Source organism: Phalacrocorax aristotelis, chromosome 8 (genome assembly GCF_949628215.1).
Source record: "Phalacrocorax aristotelis chromosome 8, bGulAri2.1, whole genome shotgun sequence".
NCBI classification, from domain to species: Eukaryota; Metazoa; Chordata; class Aves; order Suliformes; family Phalacrocoracidae; genus Phalacrocorax; species Phalacrocorax aristotelis.
Window position 1 is genome coordinate 36,084,962 of NC_134283.1, and position 19,526 is coordinate 36,104,487.

At 62.0% G+C, this 19,526-nt stretch overlaps 3 protein-coding genes across 4 annotated transcripts; all 3 read right to left on the reverse strand.

Moving 5' to 3' along the window:
* Positions 1 to 5: 5 nt before the first annotated feature.
* DOK3 (docking protein 3) lies at positions 6 to 3,217 on the reverse strand. Its single transcript, XM_075102501.1, has 5 exons — positions 3,097 to 3,217; positions 1,423 to 1,716; positions 1,190 to 1,283; positions 932 to 1,104; positions 6 to 851 (listed from the first exon to the last, which is right to left on the reverse strand). The coding sequence occupies exons 1-5, from the start codon at positions 3,151 to 3,153 to the stop codon at positions 111 to 113; spliced, it is 1,359 nt and encodes a 452-aa protein (XP_074958602.1). The 5' UTR covers positions 3,154 to 3,217; the 3' UTR covers positions 6 to 110.
* DDX41 (DEAD-box helicase 41) lies at positions 2,811 to 9,251 on the reverse strand. The gene is made up of 17 exons (XM_075102500.1): positions 9,171 to 9,251; positions 8,993 to 9,091; positions 8,736 to 8,895; positions 8,578 to 8,652; positions 8,169 to 8,229; positions 7,429 to 7,565; positions 7,118 to 7,190; positions 6,806 to 6,959; positions 6,556 to 6,692; positions 6,191 to 6,353; positions 5,959 to 6,090; positions 5,706 to 5,777; positions 5,326 to 5,422; positions 4,821 to 4,970; positions 4,608 to 4,679; positions 4,295 to 4,405; positions 2,811 to 4,047 (listed from the first exon to the last, which is right to left on the reverse strand). The coding sequence occupies exons 1-17, from the start codon at positions 9,192 to 9,194 to the stop codon at positions 3,911 to 3,913; spliced, it is 1,854 nt and encodes a 617-aa protein (XP_074958601.1). The 5' UTR covers positions 9,195 to 9,251; the 3' UTR covers positions 2,811 to 3,910.
* A 172-nt stretch (positions 9,252 to 9,423) lies between these two features.
* Positions 9,424 to 18,097, reverse strand: FAM193B (family with sequence similarity 193 member B). 2 transcript variants are annotated; one of them, XM_075102499.1, is made up of 10 exons: positions 17,818 to 18,097; positions 15,571 to 15,810; positions 14,625 to 14,847; positions 14,197 to 14,373; positions 13,471 to 13,885; positions 12,278 to 12,473; positions 11,638 to 11,874; positions 10,077 to 11,103; positions 9,904 to 9,979; positions 9,424 to 9,805 (listed from the first exon to the last, which is right to left on the reverse strand). In XM_075102499.1, exons 1-10 carry the CDS (start codon positions 18,007 to 18,009, stop codon positions 9,709 to 9,711), a joined length of 2,880 nt encoding a protein of 959 aa, XP_074958600.1. In that variant the 5' UTR covers positions 18,010 to 18,097; the 3' UTR covers positions 9,424 to 9,708. The 2 variants fall into 2 exon arrangements, with proteins under 2 accessions (XP_074958600.1, XP_074958599.1); XM_075102498.1 differs by having other exon boundaries at positions 14,197 to 14,406; positions 17,818 to 18,040.
* Positions 18,098 to 19,526: the final 1,429 nt, after the last annotated feature.

Below are 19,526 nucleotides of genomic sequence, written 5' to 3' on the forward strand. Positions count from 1 at the left end.
CCCGGCCCCGGGACCGACCCCTATCCCCGCCCGCCCCCGCAGCACCGGCAGAGCCCAGTCCGGCCCAGGCTGTTTATTCACCGCACCACCGAACTGCATCCGGCCCGGTCTCAGGCCCAGTCCCGCGGGCCGGGGGTCTCCCGGCTGAGCAGCCGCACCAGCTTGGACCGGAGGTTGCTCTGGGGTTTGGGCCCGGGGGCCCCTGGCGGCACCTCCGGCCCCCCGCGGCCCCAGCGCTGCTCCGGGGGCTGGGGGCTGCCCCGCGGCAGCTGAGCCAGCGCAGCCCGGTTGTCATAGAGGGGGCCTGCCTCGTTGCTGTGGCCCTCAGGGGCCTGCCGGCACCCCAACTCCCACTGCCCTTCCTCCTCTTCCTCCCCCTGCTCAGCTCTTGCAGGACCCGTCTCTGCCGTGAAGATGTTCTCGTAGAGATGCTCAGGGGGCAGCTTCCCTGCTGCCCAGGGCTCACCGGGACCTGGTCGCCCCGGCCCAAAGAAGGGCTGCCGTCCCCGGGCAATGGAGGCATAGACAATGGGTCCTGTGGCCTCCGGCTCTGGTGGGGGGAAGCAGCTAAGACTGGTGTGGGGGTGGGAGGCAGGCTGTGCCCCCCCCAGGGTTGGGCTGGACTGGGGCTCCTCGGCCCCAGGGGCCCAGGGCTGAGGCTCAAGGCCCTGGGTAGAGAGCTGGGGATCCAGGGCACAGAAGAGCCGGGGGTCTGGTGCATCCTTGCCCTGCTGGTGGCAGGCAATGGCAGCAGCCACAGCACGGCAGAGCTCCGGGGCCCGCGGAGTGCTGAAGGTGAAGGTGCCCTCACCAGAGTCGCTGCGGCGGCCAGCCTCAAAGGAGAAGATGGTCTGTGGGAGCAAAGGGCAGGGTGAGGGACTGGCACCCACCTTGGGCAGCCGGCAGCCCCAGGGTGGGGGGAGGCACACACCTGATCCTGGCCAAACTTGCGGAGAAAGTTGTAGGGCCAGGTGAGCAGAGGCTGGCGGGACTGTGGGTCCTTCAGCGTCAGGCTCTGGGGAAGGGCTGAGAGTAGGTAGTGCCCATGCAGACCGCAGCGGGCAGCCGCCTCCGTCCGGACCACCAGCACCAGGAATTCGGTCACTACAGGAGCAGAGCAAGGCAGGGGTCAGTACCATGGGGCTGAGCCAGAGCCCACCCCGGCCCCATCTGCCACCCCTGCACGTACAGTCCTGCCAGGAGGAGTAGAGGGAGTTCTCCTCCATGGGGACAGCAGGGGTGGGCTGGGTCCTGTCACTGCTCTGCATCGTCTCCTTTGCACCCTGAAACAGAGGGATGTGAGAGCAGCTTCCAGACTGGGGGAGCACAAGCCCCCCTGCCTGCCCATGCACCCCAGAGCCTCCTGGCTCAACCAAGCCAGGAGCAGCATGCAGGTCCCAGCTATGCTGGACCCCATGGTACCTGGAAGGCCAGCTGGCAGAGCTGGGCGATCCACTCATCCCGCTGCTCAGCTGCCAGCACGTAGCTCTTTTCCGTGGTGGTGAGGTAGAAGGCGGCAGTGGCTTTGGGGCAGCTCTCGGTACCTGCTGGGCCCACAGAGACACAGTCCGAGAGGCGGATCACCCGGCGGGAACACCGCCGCAGGGAGGTTTTGTCCAACGCTGTGCCGTCATCCCGCACATCAAACTTCTCCATGCGGGCCACGCCAGAGGGGCTGGCAGCAAAGAGCTGGGCTCGCATCTTCCTCCAGGACCTCTGCAATGTGGGGAAAAAAATGGTCAGCAAAGAGCTGCCTGCTGCACCCTTGCAGCGCTGCCCTCCATGCAGGGCTGGCAGCGCTTGGGAAGAGCCGTGCGGGGCAGGACTGGACACAGGGGCTCCCCGCCCACACGTGCCAGGTGCTGCAGGAGGGCACAGAGAGCTGGGGCCAGCACAGGCCCCTGGGGCTTGCAGGGCAGGACTGTCCTGTCCTAAAGCTGGGTTGAGGGGGGGCCTTGCCAGGAGCCAGCTCGGCATGGCTTGCTGGGTGAGTCATGCTTGCTCCCAGCTCATGGAGCACCAGGTCCTGCTCTTTGTTCCCCACTGCAAGTGCCAGCCTGCCACTGCTGCAGCTGAGCTCTTGAGCTGTTCTCAGGACAGACCCTGATGCAAATTAAAGCCATTTTGAGCTGCCGAGGCTCCTGCTAGCAGTCTTGCATCTGCCGAGCATGGCGAGGCCCTGCAGCTCGCAGCCCGCTTCCTCCCAGGGGAGACTCTGCAGCACCAGCACCTTCCCAGCCCGTCACGGGATAGAGGGGGTGCGTGCCCCCACACGCCTTAAAAGCACAGCAGAGCCTCCGCCCTGCAGAAACCAGATGTAGCCCAGCACCCAAAATACCCACTGTCACCAGCCTGCCTGACTCCTACGCAGCAGAGCTCTGGCCCCACGCATGTGGGGCCTGCCCGCTTCAGTTCTAAGACTGCTCTTGGCAGCGAGGTCGTAGCATGATTGCAGCCTGGCGCATCCACCGAGCCCTCTGTGGGGGTACGGCTACCCCGCCCTGGCACATGGGACGCTGCTAAGGCAAGGCCAGCACACCAGTAGGACCTGCTTCGCCAGCACACACCTCACAGCTCCCTAGAGCCAGCTTAGCCCAGTGAGGACTCCCACCATGTCCCCCATACTGTGCCCAGAGGGCTGCAGCACTCAGTGCCCACCGTGAGGACCCAGGGCAACAGGCCAAGCCATGAGGGGTGCTCCATGGATGGCACTGGCACCCCAAGGCCAGGCTTGCAGAGGGCTGGGTGCAGAGGCACATCCCACGCGCTGCCCCGCTGACCTGCTCCCACACACATGCTGGAGCTGCGCCTCATTAACACACTTTTATTGTTTCATTGCGAATCGGGCGGTGACCAAGCGAGAAGAGGGACCCTGTGTGCAGGGGTGAGCCCGAGCAGGTGCCTGCACGGATGAGTCCCCTCAGCCACAGGGAGAGCCCCGCTCTGGGGGCTGCGGTGCCCAGGGCCCCCCCCGAGTCAGCTCTGAAGGGTCTAGCTCCCCTCCCCCCTTTCCAGGCTACCAACAGCCCGGCCCCAGGCCTGACATCAAGACAGGTCAGGGCAAACACTGTTCCCAGCCCCAAATCCACCCTTTACCTTTCCAAATTTGCAGTGCTGCACATAGAGGATCCCATCCTTCACCGGTCTCTCCATGGGCCCAGCACTGCCCTGGCAGCCAGTACAAGGATTAGGAGCTCGGGCTACCAGCAGCAGAGAAAACGTGACTGCTGCAGCCTAAGCAACTGCATGGGGTAGACTTCCTTCTCTCAGTGACTTCCCCTTTTCAGTGTGTGGGATGAGGGGCAGAGGCTGGGCCACGGGAGGTGTCCGTCCGTCTGCCCTCCCCCTCGCAGAGTCAGTGGGGCAGAACGTGTGCAGGCAGGGCACAGGAAGCACCATGGGGACAGTCCAACGCCAGTGCAGCACACTCCGCCTCACCCCAGCTGCATCTGAGTGCGTTTGGGAGGGATATGGGAACAGTCACCAGCTGAGGATGCACAAAGCCAGGTAGTGGGGGATGGTCCTGGAGAAACTGAGGGCCTTTGAAGAGGACCGACATAAGACCCTGGCCACTCCACTGCAGGGAGCTGGCAGGGGCAGCGGGTGGGCAGCCACAGACCGGCTGCGCCCCTTGGGGCTTCCTCCTCCCCTCAGGCACTGCTACCTGCTTGCCCAACACGCCACTCATAATGGTCTGTTGCAGCACAGCTCCACACATTTCCTTCCAGGGCAGAAGCTTCATCAGGCTGAGCTGACAACAACCCCAGTAGCCAAAAGCTTAGAAAAGGGGCTGCAGCAGTGCAGGACAGGTCCCTGGGCTCGGGAAAGGCAAGGGGAGCTGGGGAACTGCCCCAGCTGAAAGGGAAGCGAGACCCACGCAGGGGGAGCGATGGGCAGCACTCTCCCCAGGCTAGAAGTCCATTGAGCTGTGGGCCAGGTAGTCCTTTCGGCCAATGTTGCTGACTTGCTTGGTCTGCATCGCCTCCAGCTTGGGGCAGTCGGTGATGCGATGGCCCAGGCCACCACAGAAGGCACAACCCCGCTCACCTGCAACAGAAGGGAGGAGGTCAGGGGCAGGCGTGCCATGCCAGGAGAGTGGCCACCGCACCCCAGAAGCAGAGGGACTATGCCAGCACCTCCTCCTGCTGCTGCAGCACCGGGCTGCCGGCATGGTTAGGCAATGACAGCCCCGAGGCAGGTGGGAACTGCCCTGGGAGCTCCAGGTCCTGCCCACACAGCCCAGACCTCTCAACAGCCCTGCAGAAGGTCCCTCTGCCAGCCCGGGGTCTCTCACCTCCGATGTCCAGCATGGTCTCGTCCCCGCAGTGCAGCACTTGGAGCACAGGCGGCACCTTCTGCTTTGCCTCCAGGAGCAGCGCCTTCAGGTCCATCAGCACCGACTCATCTGGGGGCAGAGACATGGATCAGACCCAGCCCGGGCAGGGGTGGGGGGCACTGCCTCACACCACCATCTCCCTGTCATAACAACTTGTCCCTGCTTGCTCAGGAACACCCCCTTTGCCAAGGCAGAGGCATCTCCATCACCCAGCTGCCTCCTACAGCCACAGGCTGTAGGCCTGCAGGCAGTCCCCAGCCCTGTTTCTCACCGCAGGCCTTGTTGATGAAGGTGGTGGCAATGCCCGTGTTGCCTGAGCGGCCTGTACGCCCAATACGGTGAACTGCAGAGAAAGACACAGGTTCAGGCCCAGGTGAACACAATGTGACACACCACCCCTGCCTCCAGCCACTGCAGAGGCTTCCTGGCCTCTGCACCCACCCTGCCACACCCTTGTAGGTCCCCCACAGGGCCTAGTCCCCACCATAGTTCTCAATCTCCTCCGGCATGTCATAGTTGATGACGTGCTGGATAGCTGGGAAGTCCAGGCCCTTGGAAGCGACATCAGTGGCAACCAGGACATCCTTCTTCCCATCCCGGAAGGCCTCGATGGCTTTTGTCCGTTCCTCTTGATCTGCAAAGGACCAGAAGAGATCAGCAAGGGCAGAGCTCCCAGTCCTACCTCCCACAGCAACCGCTACGGCCTCAAAGCCAAGCATCGCTCAGCCGGGGCTCTCCCAGTTAGAGGGCTTATGCAGCCTTTCCCCAAACAAACAAGCAGAGGGACCTCTAGGTCCCATAAGGACCTGCACTGAGTTTATGCCTGCTACACACCACACTGTGTTTGCTCCCAACACTGTCACAGCCCTTCCTCACACCACCACAAATGGCTGCATGCTGGCACCTCCTGTGGCGACATACCACCCTGGCAGGAGTGGGGCTAGGCAGGTCCCCACCATGGCCCAGGCCTCCCCAACACCCTTGCTGACCTTTCCCTCCATGGATGGCCACAGCCTCCACACCCTTGAGCAGCAGGTACTCGTGGATTGCATCAACATCCGCCTTCTTCTCCGCAAAGATCAGCACCTGTGGTGGCACAGACACCATGGAAGAGCTGCCTTTCCACGGTCTGGCACTGCTGGTATCAGCACAACCCCCCAGGAAACCCATTTTCCCTTGCTAAGCAGAACACACAACAGCTCTGGGCCCAGGGCCTGCTCACACGTGGAGCACGGCTCGCTCACACTCCTGCCCCACCCATGGCAGAGCCCTGCAGCATCACAGACGCATCCCCACTGCACGATGGGGCTGCGGTGTGCCTGCCATGCCCCCAGCCATGCTGCCAGAGCAGCCTGAGCATGCTACTCACGGGTGGCGGGGTCTTCTGCAGGCACTCAAGGAGGTACACCATCTTGGCCTCCTCTTTCACGTACTCCACTTCCTAGGAACAAGCACAGAGATGAGCCAGATAGGCAACAGAGACATTGCCATCACTTGGTAACCCTTAACCTCTGGGGAAGGAGTGCCACGAACCCCAGCTCCCTGACAAGGGATGCACCAAGTACCCTCACAGACTGTGCTGGCCTCCCACAGAGGCACAGGGGAGCACCCAACTATGTCACCTGCACAACATCCAGGCTGGCAGCACCCGCTCGCCCAACGTTAATGGTAATGGGCTTCACCAGGGCGCTCTTGGCAAAGTTCTGGATCTTCTTGGGCATTGTGGCACTGAAAAGAAGGGTCTGCCGCTGGCCCTGTGTGGGGAACACAGTGTGGGCAAGGATTTAGCGCTCACCCAACCAGGTGGGTGCAGGGATTGAGCTTCAGCGTGCTCGTATTATGCCGGCTCAGTACCTTGAAGTAGGAGAAGATGGTACGAATGTCCCCCTCAAAGCCCATATCGATCATCCTGTCAGCCTCATCCAAGGCCAAGTAACGGCAGATGTCCAAGCTCACCATCTTCTTCTGCAGCAGGTCCATCAGGCGGCCAGGTGTTGCCACCATCATGTGTACACCACTGTGGGATTACAAGAAGGCCACAGTCAGGCACTTGGATTCCTGCCCAATACGGTGACACATTGGGAAGGTAACATCCACCTGGCACATCACCTTCACCCCCCAGAGCTTCCCAAAGCCATCTAGCAAGGATGCCACCCCTCAGTCCCCTGCCAGAAGAGAGGACAGCTCCAGCCCTGCAATCCACCCCCAGAAGTCCTTACTGTTTGATTGTCTCCATCTGCTCCTTGACAGACATGCCCCCAATGCAGAGGGCACAGCGCAGTGGGGGCAGGCCGTCCTCCTGCAGCAGGCGACAATAGTACTCAATGATGCCATGGGTCTGCCGGGCCAGCTCCCGCTGCAGAGACAAAACTTTATTGTTCCTACACCTCTGTGCAGGGAGGATCTGGGTTTGCCACTAAATATCAATCAAAGCTTCTTCCCACGCATCGCTATGCCCCCAACACTCACTGAGGGACAGATGATGAGTCCGTAGGGTCCTTCTCGCTTGGAAAATGGCAGCCTCTTCTCCTGCTCCAGGCAGAACATGATCACTGGGAGAGTGAACACCAAGGTCTTCCCAGAGCCAGTGAATGCAATGCCAATCATGTCCCTTCCTGAGAGGCTGGCAGAGAAACAGGGCTGATAGTGAGGAGGAGCCTCAGAGAATGGCTCAGACCTCCAGGGCACATCTGTCACCAGGGAAGAGCACCTGGTGCACACCGCTGGGTGGGCTGCAGGGAGCAATCACTCCCCACTCAGGGCCAGGGACAGAGTACTCACATCGTGGGGATGCCTTGGATCTGTATGGGAGTTGGTTGCTGGATCCCTTTTTTCTTCAGGCCCCTCAGGATAGCTGTCAGAGAACAAGGGGCACACACATTCATGGCCTGAAGTCTTCTCCCTCTTTCCCTCCTACTCACGTCCTGGCAGCAGCTCTTCCACCAGTGACAAACACCCCTGGGGCCACTGTCGGGAATTTAAGCTGTGACCCAACTAACACTAAACGTTAGAGATTCAGCATCTTTGCTTGCTGACACGCGTTTCCCAGGAAAACGCTGTCCCCACACTGCCAGGCTCTGTTCCCGGCCCACCTGCTGGGAACTTCATCTCCTTGAAGCTCTTGATGGGGGGTGGGATGCCTTCCCCCTCCACCAGGATGTGGTATTTCTTGCGCACGCGATCGTGCCGTGCCTCCGACATGCCCAGGATATAACGAGGCGCTCTCCAGCTGCAAAGGCAACAGAGACAGATTGCGGCGCAGAATGAGGCTGGGGCTACGGAGACAGCAGCCCCCACGGAAGCCTCAGGGAACTCCCTGTCGGGCTCCAGTATCCCACCAGGGAGAACAGGTAACTCCAAGGGACTTCACAATGCGAGCATGGGAGCAGATCCACACCAGCTCCATGTATTAAATGTTTCCCCAAAGTCTCAGTAAAAAGTCACTTGCTAACAGCTGAGAACAGTCCAGACAGTAGATGGAACATGCCAAAATCTTTTAGACACCTCTCAGTCATCTCCCTGACACTGCCTCGAGCAGCACTGGGTCTGTAGGCTCCCCCAGTCTCTTTCTCTAGTTTAGTCACTTCCAAGCTCTGAAGATCCACCTCAAGTCTTCAAGTTTAACATAAATGTACTCTAGAAAATCTTAAACGTATATAGAATAATATTCAAGGTGACTCAGCAGCCTTCAATCTTATGTACAAAGAAACCAGGCAGTGGAGCAAAAGAGAAGACAGCGCTGCAGAGCAGTGAGGCTGCACAGCTTCCAGCTCTCTTCAGCTGCAATGAAGCAATGTTTTCAGGAAGACAACCTTGGAACTGTGAAACATACCTGGTTTTAATCGGATCATCGTAGGTGATGCCCTTTGCCATCTCCTTCACTGACATCAAAGCTGCAAGAACAAAGCCAAGTGGATCAGTACAAGCTCTCCACCTCCACATATGCTTAACCTCAGCAGAGAACTACTCAGGCAAACAGTTTGGGAAGCCATGCCCAGAGACAGGAGGAAAAGCAGCGCTCCTGACAGCCCCTCTGAGAACACCAAACATGGCAGCTTGCCACAGCACCGTCTCAGCTATGCCAGGCAGTCAGCTGCTGACCGAAGGATCCTGTTGCGATCTCCAGTCCCTTCCCGGGTGCGAACATCACTGAGTGTTGCAAGGCAGGTAATACCCCTGCTGCTGCCCTGACAGCTCTGGAGATGGGTGCGTGAGAGAGACACAGAGTTCCCACTGCTCACCTCGGCCCTCTGCCACGCTCTCCAGGATCTTCTCTTCCTCCTTCAGCTGCTTCTCCTTGGCTGACTCCTTCCGAGCTGGGGGGACAGTCAGGGAAACAGTGGGGGGGCTTCGGTCCCTCCTGAAAACCACCCAGCCCTACCACCAGCCACTCCCCTACCTTCCGCCTTCTCCTTGAGGTGCTGGTGCTGGTCCAGGAGGCTGATGTTAGACTGGGGCCCCAGGGGTATGTCATCCTCATCACCCCGCTGCTCGCTCCCGCTGTCCCGCTGCTCCTCCTCTGACACCACCTTCCGCCGCATCTGCAGCAGCTTCTGCAGCTGGAGGGAAGCGGGGTGAGGCGGAGGGGGAGGCCCCGCGTCGGGAGAGGCGTTCAGAGCCGGCCCCCGGCAGCGCGGCGCCCCGTTACTCCCTCACCATCTGCTGCTTGCGCTGCTTGACGGGCACGTACGGCACGTAGTCGTCATCTTCCCCCCCAGACAGGTCGGAAGTTGCCGCAGACTCCTCCCGCTGCCTCTGCGGGGAGACGCGAGGTGAGGCCGGGCCGGGCCCACACCGGGGTCGCCGGTACCGACCCGGCTGGGCCCGCTCCCACCTTCCGATCGGCCCCAGCCTCCATGGCGCCGCCTCCACGCAACACCCGCGTCGCCCCGGATGTAAATCCCGCGCACCGGAAGTGACGACCACCGGGCACAGGCTTCGTCGCCTAGCAACGCGTTGCCACACACACCCCCACCCCACCCCAGGACGGGGCCCGACGGGCCACCTCGAGGGCCAAACTTGTGCGGAAGGAGCACGGCGCCCTAACCCCCGTGAGCGAGCGCGGCAGAAAGCAGCAGACAGCGGGGTTTAAATAAAATAAAAAATTAAAAAGTTCTTTATTGGGTCCAGCACGGTCCTTCCCCACAGCACAGGGAGAGGGGGACAGGATGGCCAGGGGTGGCAGGTGGAGGGGGCAGTGGTTGGGGGGAGCCCCAGGGACTCCCCCCAGGGCAGGAGAGCACCGGGGACCCCCATGGAGGAGGGGGACACCCCACAGAGGCGAGGCAGGGACCCCCGCGGGGCAGGGGTGGGGCACAGTAAGGAGAGGCAAGCGGCCATGGGTGGAGGGGCGGCCCCCCCGCCCCAGCACCTCACTGGGCTGCGCTGGAAGTGGTTTTCTTCAGGGTGAAGTTGGTCCAGTTCACCGCCACCTTCTGTCGCGTCTGCTTGGCTGAGTCCAGGCAGAACCTGGCAGGGAGAGGACACAGTCCTGGTCAGCCATGGGCCTCTCCGCACCTCATCAAGGCCCCCCAACAGGCCTTGGTCCCCCGGGGCTGCCCCCTCACCTCTTGAAATACTCCACTTCTCTGTCAGTCTCGTCCATCTCAGCCCCATCCAGGTCCTTGGGCAGGAACACATCATCTGGCAAAGCAGAGGAGCAGGGAGAGGGTCAGCGCCACCAGGGGAGCTGGGCAGGGGGCTGGGGAAGGGGCCACAGACTGGCACTTCTGGCACTCACCAATCGAGGTATTGGATTTCTCCACCTTGTTCCGGCTCTTCCTGCTCTTGCCCTTGGGCTGGGGGGAGCTCCCAAGGGCAAGGGGCACAGGCAGCTGCCGGTCCCCTGCGGCCAGGGCAGGCACCTGCTGCTGCGCTGACTCCACCGGCTCCACTTTGCTCTCTCCCCTCTGGACTTTCCACTCGCCACTTCTCTCCTTGTCTGGCCTAGTGCTGCCGCAGCCCCAGGGCTGCCCCTTGCCACTCTCCCCTGGCTCGGTGCAGCTGCCCACCCGCTGCAGCTCCAGGATGCTGGCCTTGGAAGGGTGCTTGGTTCCCAGCACCTGTCCCTTCGTAGCAGGGTTCTCCAGCCGGGCCTGGCCACCAGGCACCACAGCACCACCCTCCCCTTTCTTTGCCTGCCCGCTCTGCCGTTTGCCCTTCCGCTGCCGGCTCCCAGCAAGCAGAGTCTCCAGTGGCTCTGGCCCCTTGAGCTGCGGTCCCTCCTTGGGCTCTGGGCTCAGCCCGCTGCCATCTGTGGCAGAGTCTGGAGCCTTGGACTGCACCCAGATCATGCGGGAGAGGCTGGGCACAGCACTGAGGCGTTTCACCACACCGTTCTCAGCCGCTGGGGCAGGTGGCGGCTCTCCAGGCCCCTCGCCCCATCGGGGGCCCAGCTCACCCCGCAGCAGTGTGTGGCTCTTGGCAGGGCCCAGGCTGAGCGGGGCCAGGGCCAGGTCTATGTCCTGCAGGTCGGAGGAGCCGTTGAGGTGGGAGAGCATGTTCTTCTGCTCCAGGACAGCTGCCTTCTTGGGGAAGTCGTTGACATCCAGGTTGAGGTCATAGACGCTGAAGCTGGCCCGGATGGAGTCCTTGATGGTGTTCTTGATCTCCTGCAACCGGCTGCTGAGGAAGCTGTTCACCCGCTCCAGCTCCAGCTCCGGCCACTCCAGCAGCTTCTCCTCTGCTGGCTCCCTGGCCTGGCTGGCTACAGGGGCACGCTCTGCCCGCTTCTGGGCCTCTGCCTCCAGCTGGGCTTTCTCCTTCTCCTGCAACATGGGTGCCGTGAGGATTGGGTGGCCTGGGCCACAGAGCCACAGGCACAGGCCACAGAGCTAGCTGTGCACTAGCTTTGTCAGGCAGCAAACGCAAGGGCCAGCGCTCAGCACGGCCACCCCACGTCTCCACAGCCCCAAAGCATCACGTCCTCCATGGGCACTGCAACAGCTACCATGCTGCACACCAGGCACTGCTCTGGGCACGAGGCACCAGCACGAGCCATCACGGCACTGCCTCTCCCCACCACAGACACAGGGTGTTTGTCAGAGATGTGGCATGGAGAAGGTAGGACAGCACAGCCCAAGGTGCCTGGGAGGGCTGGACCACCTCAACAGAGGCAGGGGAAACCCTGCATGGAGCTGGGCACTGCTGTGACCTCAGGGGAGAGGACAGCAAAGGACACAGAGTTCAAGAAACCAAATGGATGTGAGGGAGAGAAGGCAAAGCCCTGCAAGGGGCACAGTCTTGCCTTAACCCCCCTCCCACAGCCTGCCCAGGCAGTGGTTCCCTCTGCCCAGCCTCACCTTCTTCTTCTGCTTGTGCCGTGCCCGCTTGGCCGCCTTGGCACTGTTCAAGGGCTTGGGCTCTGTGCTGTTGATGTAGTCCAGTAGCTCATCCACATTGCGGTGGTCCACAGCAGGCTCCCCTGAGCTACTGTTGTGCCCCAGTTTCTGCGGCAGCTCCTCTTTCCTCTTGGTGAGGCGTGAACGCAGCTTCTCCCGGATCTCAGCGTAGTTGCGGCTTGTGGGAGCGGCTGGGGGCTGCGGAAGGCAAGCACCATCAGCCAGGCAGGCACGCGAAGCCAGTGCGACACGCAGACAGTCCTGGCTCCCCCACTGTCATCCCCAACCACTCCTGTCCCCAAGGTCTCGGCAAGACAAGTCGGTGCAGCCCCCACTGAACTCTTTTCCACCATGAATCCACAGGGTTTGGCCAGTTGCACCAAGCCCCAGGGCTGGGCAGGCAGCATGCTGTGAGTTGGGAGCAAGGGGACCAGAAGGCTGATGAGGCTGGATGGAAACGAAGCGGGGGATGCACACGCCAGCAGGGAACAGCTGTGGCCAGACCTGCCCACCCCTGCACTCTCAGCACAGATTGTGTAACATCTCACAGCACAGCAGAGCACGAGTACTGGGAGTGGCTGCAGACCAGCCCCTCACTCACCGCGTTGTGGCCGAAGAACTCACAGTAGCAGCAGTCGCAGAACTTCCCGTCTTTCTGATTGGTGGAGGAGGAGGTGCAGGAACTGCGCTCCGAGCTGCTGTCCTCATCCTCCCCGAGCCCCTCATCTGCCTCGCACGGCTGCGGCGGGTGGCAGCTCGTACCATTTGGGAATTTGTGCCCTTTGCAAGAGGGGTCCCTGAGGAGAAGGGGAGAAGGGTGAGAGGTGAGCAGGAGCCAGGGGGTCTCAAGAATTGCCCCACACTACGCGTGTAGGAACACCCCTCCCAGGGCAGCCTGTGCCCGAGCAGAAGGATTTGCAGGGCTGACAAACCCCCTCCCCTGCATCCTCCTCCTCCGGGGGAGATGCCAGCAGAGCCCACGGCAGAAGACATCTGTAGCTCGTCGCCCCCCAGGGCCTCTGACAGGCAGGAGGCTGGCGCACCAGAGCTCCAGAAAGCAGTGTCCCCCTGCCAGGCCACAAGCTGATTCCAGGGCAGGGAGCGGTACTCACTGGGGGCAGCAGGTAGCACAGGTGAGAAACGCTGGAACTGCATGCAGCTGCCAGACATCCCCACGTGCAGGCAGGCCCGGCTCCCACAGGCACAGACTACCCAGCTCAGAGACAGGGAGGCCAGGGCATGGCCCACAGCGCTATTCCTTATGCTCCGGCTCGGGACCTGGCTGGCCCTTCACAGGGAGCGCTAATCAGCAGAGAGGAACCAGCGCCCATGACTCAGCGTGCTCTCTTCCAGGGCACAGGCAGCCCAGAGAGGGCCAGGGGAGCAGGCGAGCAGAACCACAAGTCCACAGGCTTCATCTTCTCGAGGACCTTTGCTCAGTGTCACAGCAGCCCGACGGGTCTCACTGACAAAGGTCCTGTTGGCCAACAGCAGGTTGACCGGGCGGTTCCTTTGGGTCTTTTAGCTGGAGGAGGAGCAAGCACAGTCTCTTCTGCACCACAGTACTAAAGGACAACCGCAGGGAGAAGACACGTGGGGAGAGAAAGAGCTCAACCCTTAGAGACCAGGGGTCTGCAGTAGCGGAATTGGCCTGCAAACACAGTGGCTCTCCACACCACCACACTAGGGCAGTCGGTCCCTCCACAGGGGAAAGCACATCCATGGGCAGGGTGGGAGAAAGGGCGTGTTGCCCAGCAAGGAGAGGCTGGAAGCAGGCAGGGCTCCTCTACTCACCTGTTCGTGCTAGGAAGCTGGTGGGAGGCAGGAGGAGGGATGAGTGAAGTACTGCAGTGCCCGTTGCAGGGATGAGTGCAGCCTGACAGTGGAGGCGGCATCTTCAGCAGCGGCACATTGGCAGGGGGCAGGTGAGGGCTCTTACACGACCCCAGGCTATGTGAGACCGTGCCAGTGGGAGGGGACTCAGACACTGACTTCGGGGCTGATGCCTGCACACTGGGTGCAGGAAAGAGCGCAGCCTGAGGGGATGTGCCCAGCGGGATGTGGGGGGGTGAGCCGAAGAGCCCCGGGTGGGCAGGCGTCTGCTTGGAGGGGATGAGCGCTGGCGGCTGGGAGGGGAGGCCCGTGGGACTGTTGGGAGGAGCAGTGAGGTCCGAGTGCTGATGATGCTCTGAGGAGTGGAAGGCCTCACCTACAGAGGGGCAGGAGCAGAGATGGTCAGATGCCAGCTGTCCTGTGTGGGTCAAGGCCAGGCTTGGAGCCACCCACTACCTCTGCAGAGACTGCTTCTCCGCACAACAAACCCTGCCTGCCCCCAAGCAGCAGGGCGCTTGGGCTATAAGCCATCCCCGCTCGCAAGTGGCCTTGGTGGCACCCCATCTCTCCCGCGGGATTCAGCCCTGCCTCACAGAGTGCAGAGCAAGGGGAAGGTGCTGGGGCAGCGAGAGCTGCATGGAGCAGTGGACTGGGAGGAGAAGGTCAGCCCTGCCCCTGGGCACGCACCTGGCGGGGTGGCCCTCCGGCACATGCTTTTGAACTGCTTCGGCAGCGTCTTGCAGAAGTCGAGTGAGGTAGGCAGAGGCGAGCCCGGGGCAGTGCTGCTGGAAGTGGGGGAGGCTGCGTGGCTGTAGGGACAGGCCTTAAGCCCTGGTGCCACGGCAGGCATCTGGCTGGCGCACTCTGGAGTGAGAGCAAGGCCGAGGTGCTTGTCACCTGGAAGGAAAGCGGAGCTAGGGCCGGCTCCCAGCACCCTCTGCTTTTGCAGAGACCCAGGCATCCTGCTGGCACAGGCATTCAGAGGCCCAGCCCACCCACCTACCCCTGCCCACCAGCTGGGTGCCCAGAAGGAAACCGCCTAAGCCAAGGACCGGGCAGAAAGCTTTGATCAACCCCACAGCTGGCTTCAACCACCACAGCTGGCTTCAACTCACCTAGTGCAGCAGGGGGGGCCCCGAGAGGGCTGCCCTGTGCGGCCCCATTGGTGTGCTGCGAGTTCCAGAGGCCCGAGAGCTTGTGGGCAGACAAGAAAGAGCTGGGGTCCCAGTCCCCTGAGTTCCCGTGGCACGAGGAAGAAGAGGAGGAAGAGGAGGAGGAAGAAGAGTGGGACCCACCCCCACAAGACTGCGACTTGCAGGATGTGTGGGATAACGAGACCTGGCAAGGAAAACACAGAGTGAAGCAACAGCAGGCTGGGAAGGGAGGCCCTTGGCCCCAGGGCATCGACACCAAGACCCCCTCGATTGCCCTGAGGCAGGGGCTCTGCACATGGGAACACCTCCTGTCACTATCTCGGGGGTTGCAAACAGCCTGTCCATCCAACAGCAACACAGCTTGGCTCCCAGGGCCCCTGCCAGTACAACCAGGCCAGGCCAAGGACCACACACCTGCTCTGATCCCGCTCAAACCAGGCTAGGGTTAAATAAAGCCAAGCAGGAGGGAGCTTCTCTACCCCTGAGCTCAATACACAGGCAGGCACTTGCCCTGGCACACGCTGCCACTCTGGGGAAACCCAGCGTAACAGCAGGGAGCAGCCTTGGGGCTTTGGGGGATGCAGCACAACATGCAGTGGAGTGGGGCTGGCAGAGAAGCAGCAGCACTGCCAGCCTCGTGGGGCAGGCAGCTCCAATACAACACAGGCTGCCAGACAAGTCTCAATGGCGCTATGCTCTGCCCCACCGCAGTACCTCCCCAAGGAGCCAGCAGCAGCCCTGGGGAGGGCAGTGTGGCTGCAGGAAACAGCAAGGCTGGGATGTCTGAGGCACTTAGCTCTGAGCAAGGAGGGGACCCCACACCCAGCCAGCACCAAAGGGTGGTCAATGCTGTGGTCCTGGGAGCTAAAGCCCTGGTCTTTCCAACCCCAGCTCCATAACCACTTACCGCCAGGGCCTGCTCCTGCACTGCCCGCCGCTCTTCCTCCTCCACGCTCTTCCGGCAGCTCTGGCAGATCCACAGTGGCATTTCTCCCAGGAGGTTCTGCACGAGTGTTGGCACGAAGTCTGGTGGCAGCCTCTCACCCGGGGAAACCAGCCCATTGTGGGATGGCCCTCCCCAGTCCTTGCGCTCCCGGTGACAGAGCAAGCAGCAGGTCTGCACTGACTGGTTGGTGGTGGGAAGCACCTGCAGAAGGACACAGAGACTGTGAGTCACCCCAGGTGTGAGCCACCACACAGCAGGGCCCCAGGCTGGCACAGATGCAGGGCAGATGAGGCAGGAAATGAGACCACGAGACACCGACACCAAACCAGAGAATTTCTTGTAGGCTACATGTGGAACTGCACCTTCTTGCACTGGAGGAGAGCTGCCTTGGCCTGCCCAGCTGCTGCCAGCCTGACATGTGCCAGCTGAGAGCATTTTGGACCCTTGGGAAGATCATGCCGTGCTAAAGAGCCAGCCCCACCACCAGCACACCAGGCTGGGTTACCACCAGCTGCTCCCATTGCACCTCCAGTACTCTGGGACTGAGGGAACTCACAGAGCAAAGCAAGACCCACAGAAATCACCACGCAGGGATACGAAAGGGGGTCCAGCAGCCGCAATGCCCCTCCTCATCCAGTGCAGACCCCACACTGTGTTACCGGAGAGCCCCGGGCCCTCCCGCCTGCCTCTTTGTTCTGCTCAGCCGGCAGCGCAGATGCACCAGGGTGGGGCGCAGCCCCCAGCCCTGCTTTGCGCTCTCCCTGTGTGGGGCAGCCAGGCTGGGGCTTCCTGCCTGGTGCTGCAGCAGGAGCCAGGCTGCAGCCCATGGGCTCATCGGAGGCCTGACAGCCGTGACGAGCCCAGTGTGGCGTGGGCAAGGGGGCCCCCATTGTCTGCTGCTGTGGCGGGGCCCCGCAACAATGAGCTGCACATTGAACTGCTGCTGTGAAACAGATGGTGTCTCCCAGGCTCAAGGTGAAGCAAAGGTCAGAGGCCAAGGAGAGCAGAGGGGGGGGCCAGCTCCCCTGCCCACCTGCCTGGCCAGCCATGGGGAGAAGAGGGTCCCCAAGCCACCCCTTGTCTCAGCAGGGGTCAACACAGCCACCACCATGCACAGCAGGTGAGAGGATGGTCTCCCTGACCCACCCAGTGCATCCAGACTCAGGGTCCACCCCTGGGCTCCCTGCCTGCGACCAGGAGCTGGCAGCAGCAGCCAGGCACATTGAGGGATGTCAGGCAGCACGAGGCATGGGAGCCAGCCCGCAGCCGGTTCGGCAGATTCTCGAGCCACCTGCCATCACCCTGTGGCAGGGCTGGACCCTCCCGCAAGGAGCTCTGGGAACACCCCCTGAAGCAGGCCACACCACCCGGGTGAGTGCGCCCATCCCTGAGCCTGGGGGTCTGCCCTCCTGACCAAACCTGCAAGATCTCCCTACGCAAAGGGAGAGAGTGAGGGGCACACAGACCCTGGGGCTGGCAGAGCCCTTTGCTCTTATGCTGCTGGTCATGTCAGGGTGTACAGCATACAATGGTGGCAAGTGGGACTGCTGGCTGATTCCCCCTCCCCAGCAAAGGCTGAGATCAGCTCTCCCTAACCACTGGAAGAGAGGAGCCTCAGGATGCCACACACCAGCGGGAGCCCCCTAAACCCTGGCCATCTGCCAGAGGCATCGCAAAGCCCTGCTGCAACTCAACACACCTGCAGCCTAAGGCCACAAGCCAGCTCCGCCACCCGTCCCAGCAAAGCCAAGGCCAAACCCTATCCATACACCCACCCCAGCCCCACGTGTGTCCCGGGATGCTGTAAAAAGCACCTCCCGCATCCCAAGGCGCCCGACCCCCCCCTAGAAAAGAGCTTGGGCTTCACCTCCCACCTTCCCCGCTCACCTCAGCGCGGACCCCCCCCAAACCAAGGTGCACCCCAGCAGCGTGGCTCTACCAGAGCTATCCCACCACCAACCAACACCCCCAAAGGCTGAAAGGACCCTCCAAAACGGGGAAGAGGGATATGGGGGGCACCAGGGTGTCAAGAAGGGTGTGAGTGTGCCTCAGGAATGCTCCGAGGCCGGGGTCGGTGTGGGGATGGGGTAGGACCCGGTGGGGGGGGGGGGGGACGGGGACGACACACCTCCGGCCCTGCCCCATCCCCGCACCGACTGAAACCTCTTCAGAGACAGCGCTTTCCCCGCCGCAGGCCTAACCCGGTACCTGAGTGGTGGCTCTGCCCGGCTCCCCGCTGCTGCCCGCCGCCACCAGCACCTCAGGCGGGGCGGGCGGTTCCGGTGGCGGAGGAGGTGGAGGAGGGGGGGGGGGAGGAGGAGGCCCAGCGTCGGAACCCCCCACCCTCTCACGGCGAGATCCGGAGCCACCCGCCGCCGCCTTATTCCGCCTGCGAGTCATGGCGAGCGAGGCCCGCCACCCACCGCAGCCAGGACAACAGCCAATATGGCGGCGCGGCCCGTCCGGCCCCTGCCCGGGGGGAAGGAGGGAGGGGGGAAAGGCCCGACGAGGTGAAGCCGTTGCCGCCATTTTGTGAGAGGGCAGCGACAGCGCGACAGTGCGCCGCCTAGCGGGGAGGAGGTAGCGGCGCCGTCACCTCCCGCGGTTCCGCCCCCCCCCCCCCCCCCGAGTCCTAAATTCGGGTCCACACCTCGAATACTGTGTTTCGTTTTGGGCCCGTCGATACAAGAAGGACACTGAGGTGCTGGAGCGTGTCCAGAGAAGGGCAACGAAGCTGATGAAGGGTCTGAAGAGCAGGTCTTATGAGCAGCGGCTGAGGGAACTGAAGGTGTTCGGTCTGGAGAAGAGGAGGCTGGGGGAGACCTTATCGCTCTCTACAGCTACCTGAAAGGAGGCGGTAGTGAAGTGGGTGGTGGTCACTTCTCCCAAGTAACCAGTAATAGCACGAGAGGAAATGGCCTCTAGCTGCATCAGGGAAGGTTTAGATTGGATATTAGGAAAAATTTCTTTACTGAAAGAGTGGTCAGCGCTGGAACAGGCTGCCTGGAGAGGTGGTGGAGTCGCCGTCCCTGGGGGTGTTCAAAAAATGTGTAGATGTGGAACTTCAGGATATGGCTTAGGAGGCCTGGGTGTGTTGGGTTGGCGGCTAGACTTGATGATCCTAGAGGTCTTTTCCAACTATGATTTTCTATTATTCTAAAAAGCGCCAGTACCTTTGGGGCACCCCAGACCCAGACACCACTCCCCCACACCCCAGCCCTGGCACAGCGGAACCCCCACCAAGGACAACCAGCACAGTGCCCCGGTCTTCCTGGTGGTACAGTATCCCACAATGCGTGCATGGGTTCCAGTCCCTCTGCTCCCCTTCCACATGTAACAGAGCTCTTTCTGTACCCTGGATGCATCCCGGCACTGCAGCATCCTCAGCCCCCGATACACAGCCACATGTATGTTTGCAGCTCCCCTGCACCCCAGTCCTGGCACACTGGTACCCCCAGTCCATTGCAGCTGTGCAGCACGCTGCCTGCTGCCCTAGCCTTCCTGCGTGACCCTGGAGTGCACATGTGGGTTTCCAGCCTCCCTGCACCCCATCCCTATGTGGCAGAGCCTCCCAGTACCCTGGGTGCCTCCTGGCCGTGCAGTGCCACTCTCAGCATTATGGCATCCTTGGAGCTGTGTGACCCTGGTCCAGTCAGGGCAAGCCCTGCACCCTGCACCCCATGCCCTGGTCCCACCACAGGGCTCCCCCGCAAACCCCATGCAGCGCAGTGCTGCCATGCAGCATTGTGCAGCGCAGTACCCACTCTCCCAGCCTTCCTGCTGCTGCCTCAATCCACACTGCCTGCAGGGGTCTGCTATCCCTCTGTGCAGTCCCAGTGCACCAGGTTTCACAGCCCTGGGGTGCCCCCCAGACAGCCACCTCAAGAGAGCTGAGGGCTGGCTGTGTCCCTCACCTC

Excerpts from the sequence above, each read along its gene's own strand:
- DDX41 (XM_075102500.1), bottom strand. The coding sequence starts at position 9,194 with ATGGAGGCTGGGGCCGATCGGAAG. Across the intron at positions 6,693-6,805 it reads GACTCATCATCTGTCCCTCA|CGGGAGCTGGCCCGGCAGAC; the intron begins GTGAGTGTTGGG and ends TTGTCTCTGCAG. Across the intron at positions 4,406-4,607 it reads CTTCATCAACAAGGCCTGCG|ATGAGTCGGTGCTGATGGAC; the intron begins GTGAGAAACAGG and ends CTCTGCCCCCAG.
- DOK3 (XM_075102501.1), bottom strand. The coding sequence starts at position 3,153 with ATGGAGAGACCGGTGAAGGATGGGATCCTCTATGTGCAGCACTGCAAA. Across the intron at positions 1,105-1,189 it reads CTACTCCTCCTGGCAGGACT|TGACCGAATTCCTGGTGCTG; the intron begins GTACGTGCAGGG and ends CTGCTCCTGTAG. Across the intron at positions 852-931 it reads GCAAGTTTGGCCAGGATCAG|ACCATCTTCTCCTTTGAGGC; the intron begins GTGTGTGCCTCC and ends TTGCTCCCACAG.
- FAM193B (XM_075102498.1), bottom strand. The coding sequence starts at position 18,009 with ATGACTCGCAGGCGGAATAAGGCGGCGGCGGGTGGCTCCGGATCTCGC. Across the intron at positions 14,848-15,570 it reads TGCAGGAGCAGGCCCTGGCG|GTCTCGTTATCCCACACATC; the intron begins GTAAGTGGTTAT and ends TTTCCTTGCCAG. Across the intron at positions 9,980-10,076 it reads GAAATCCAATACCTCGATTG|ATGATGTGTTCCTGCCCAAG; the intron begins GTGAGTGCCAGA and ends CTGCTTTGCCAG.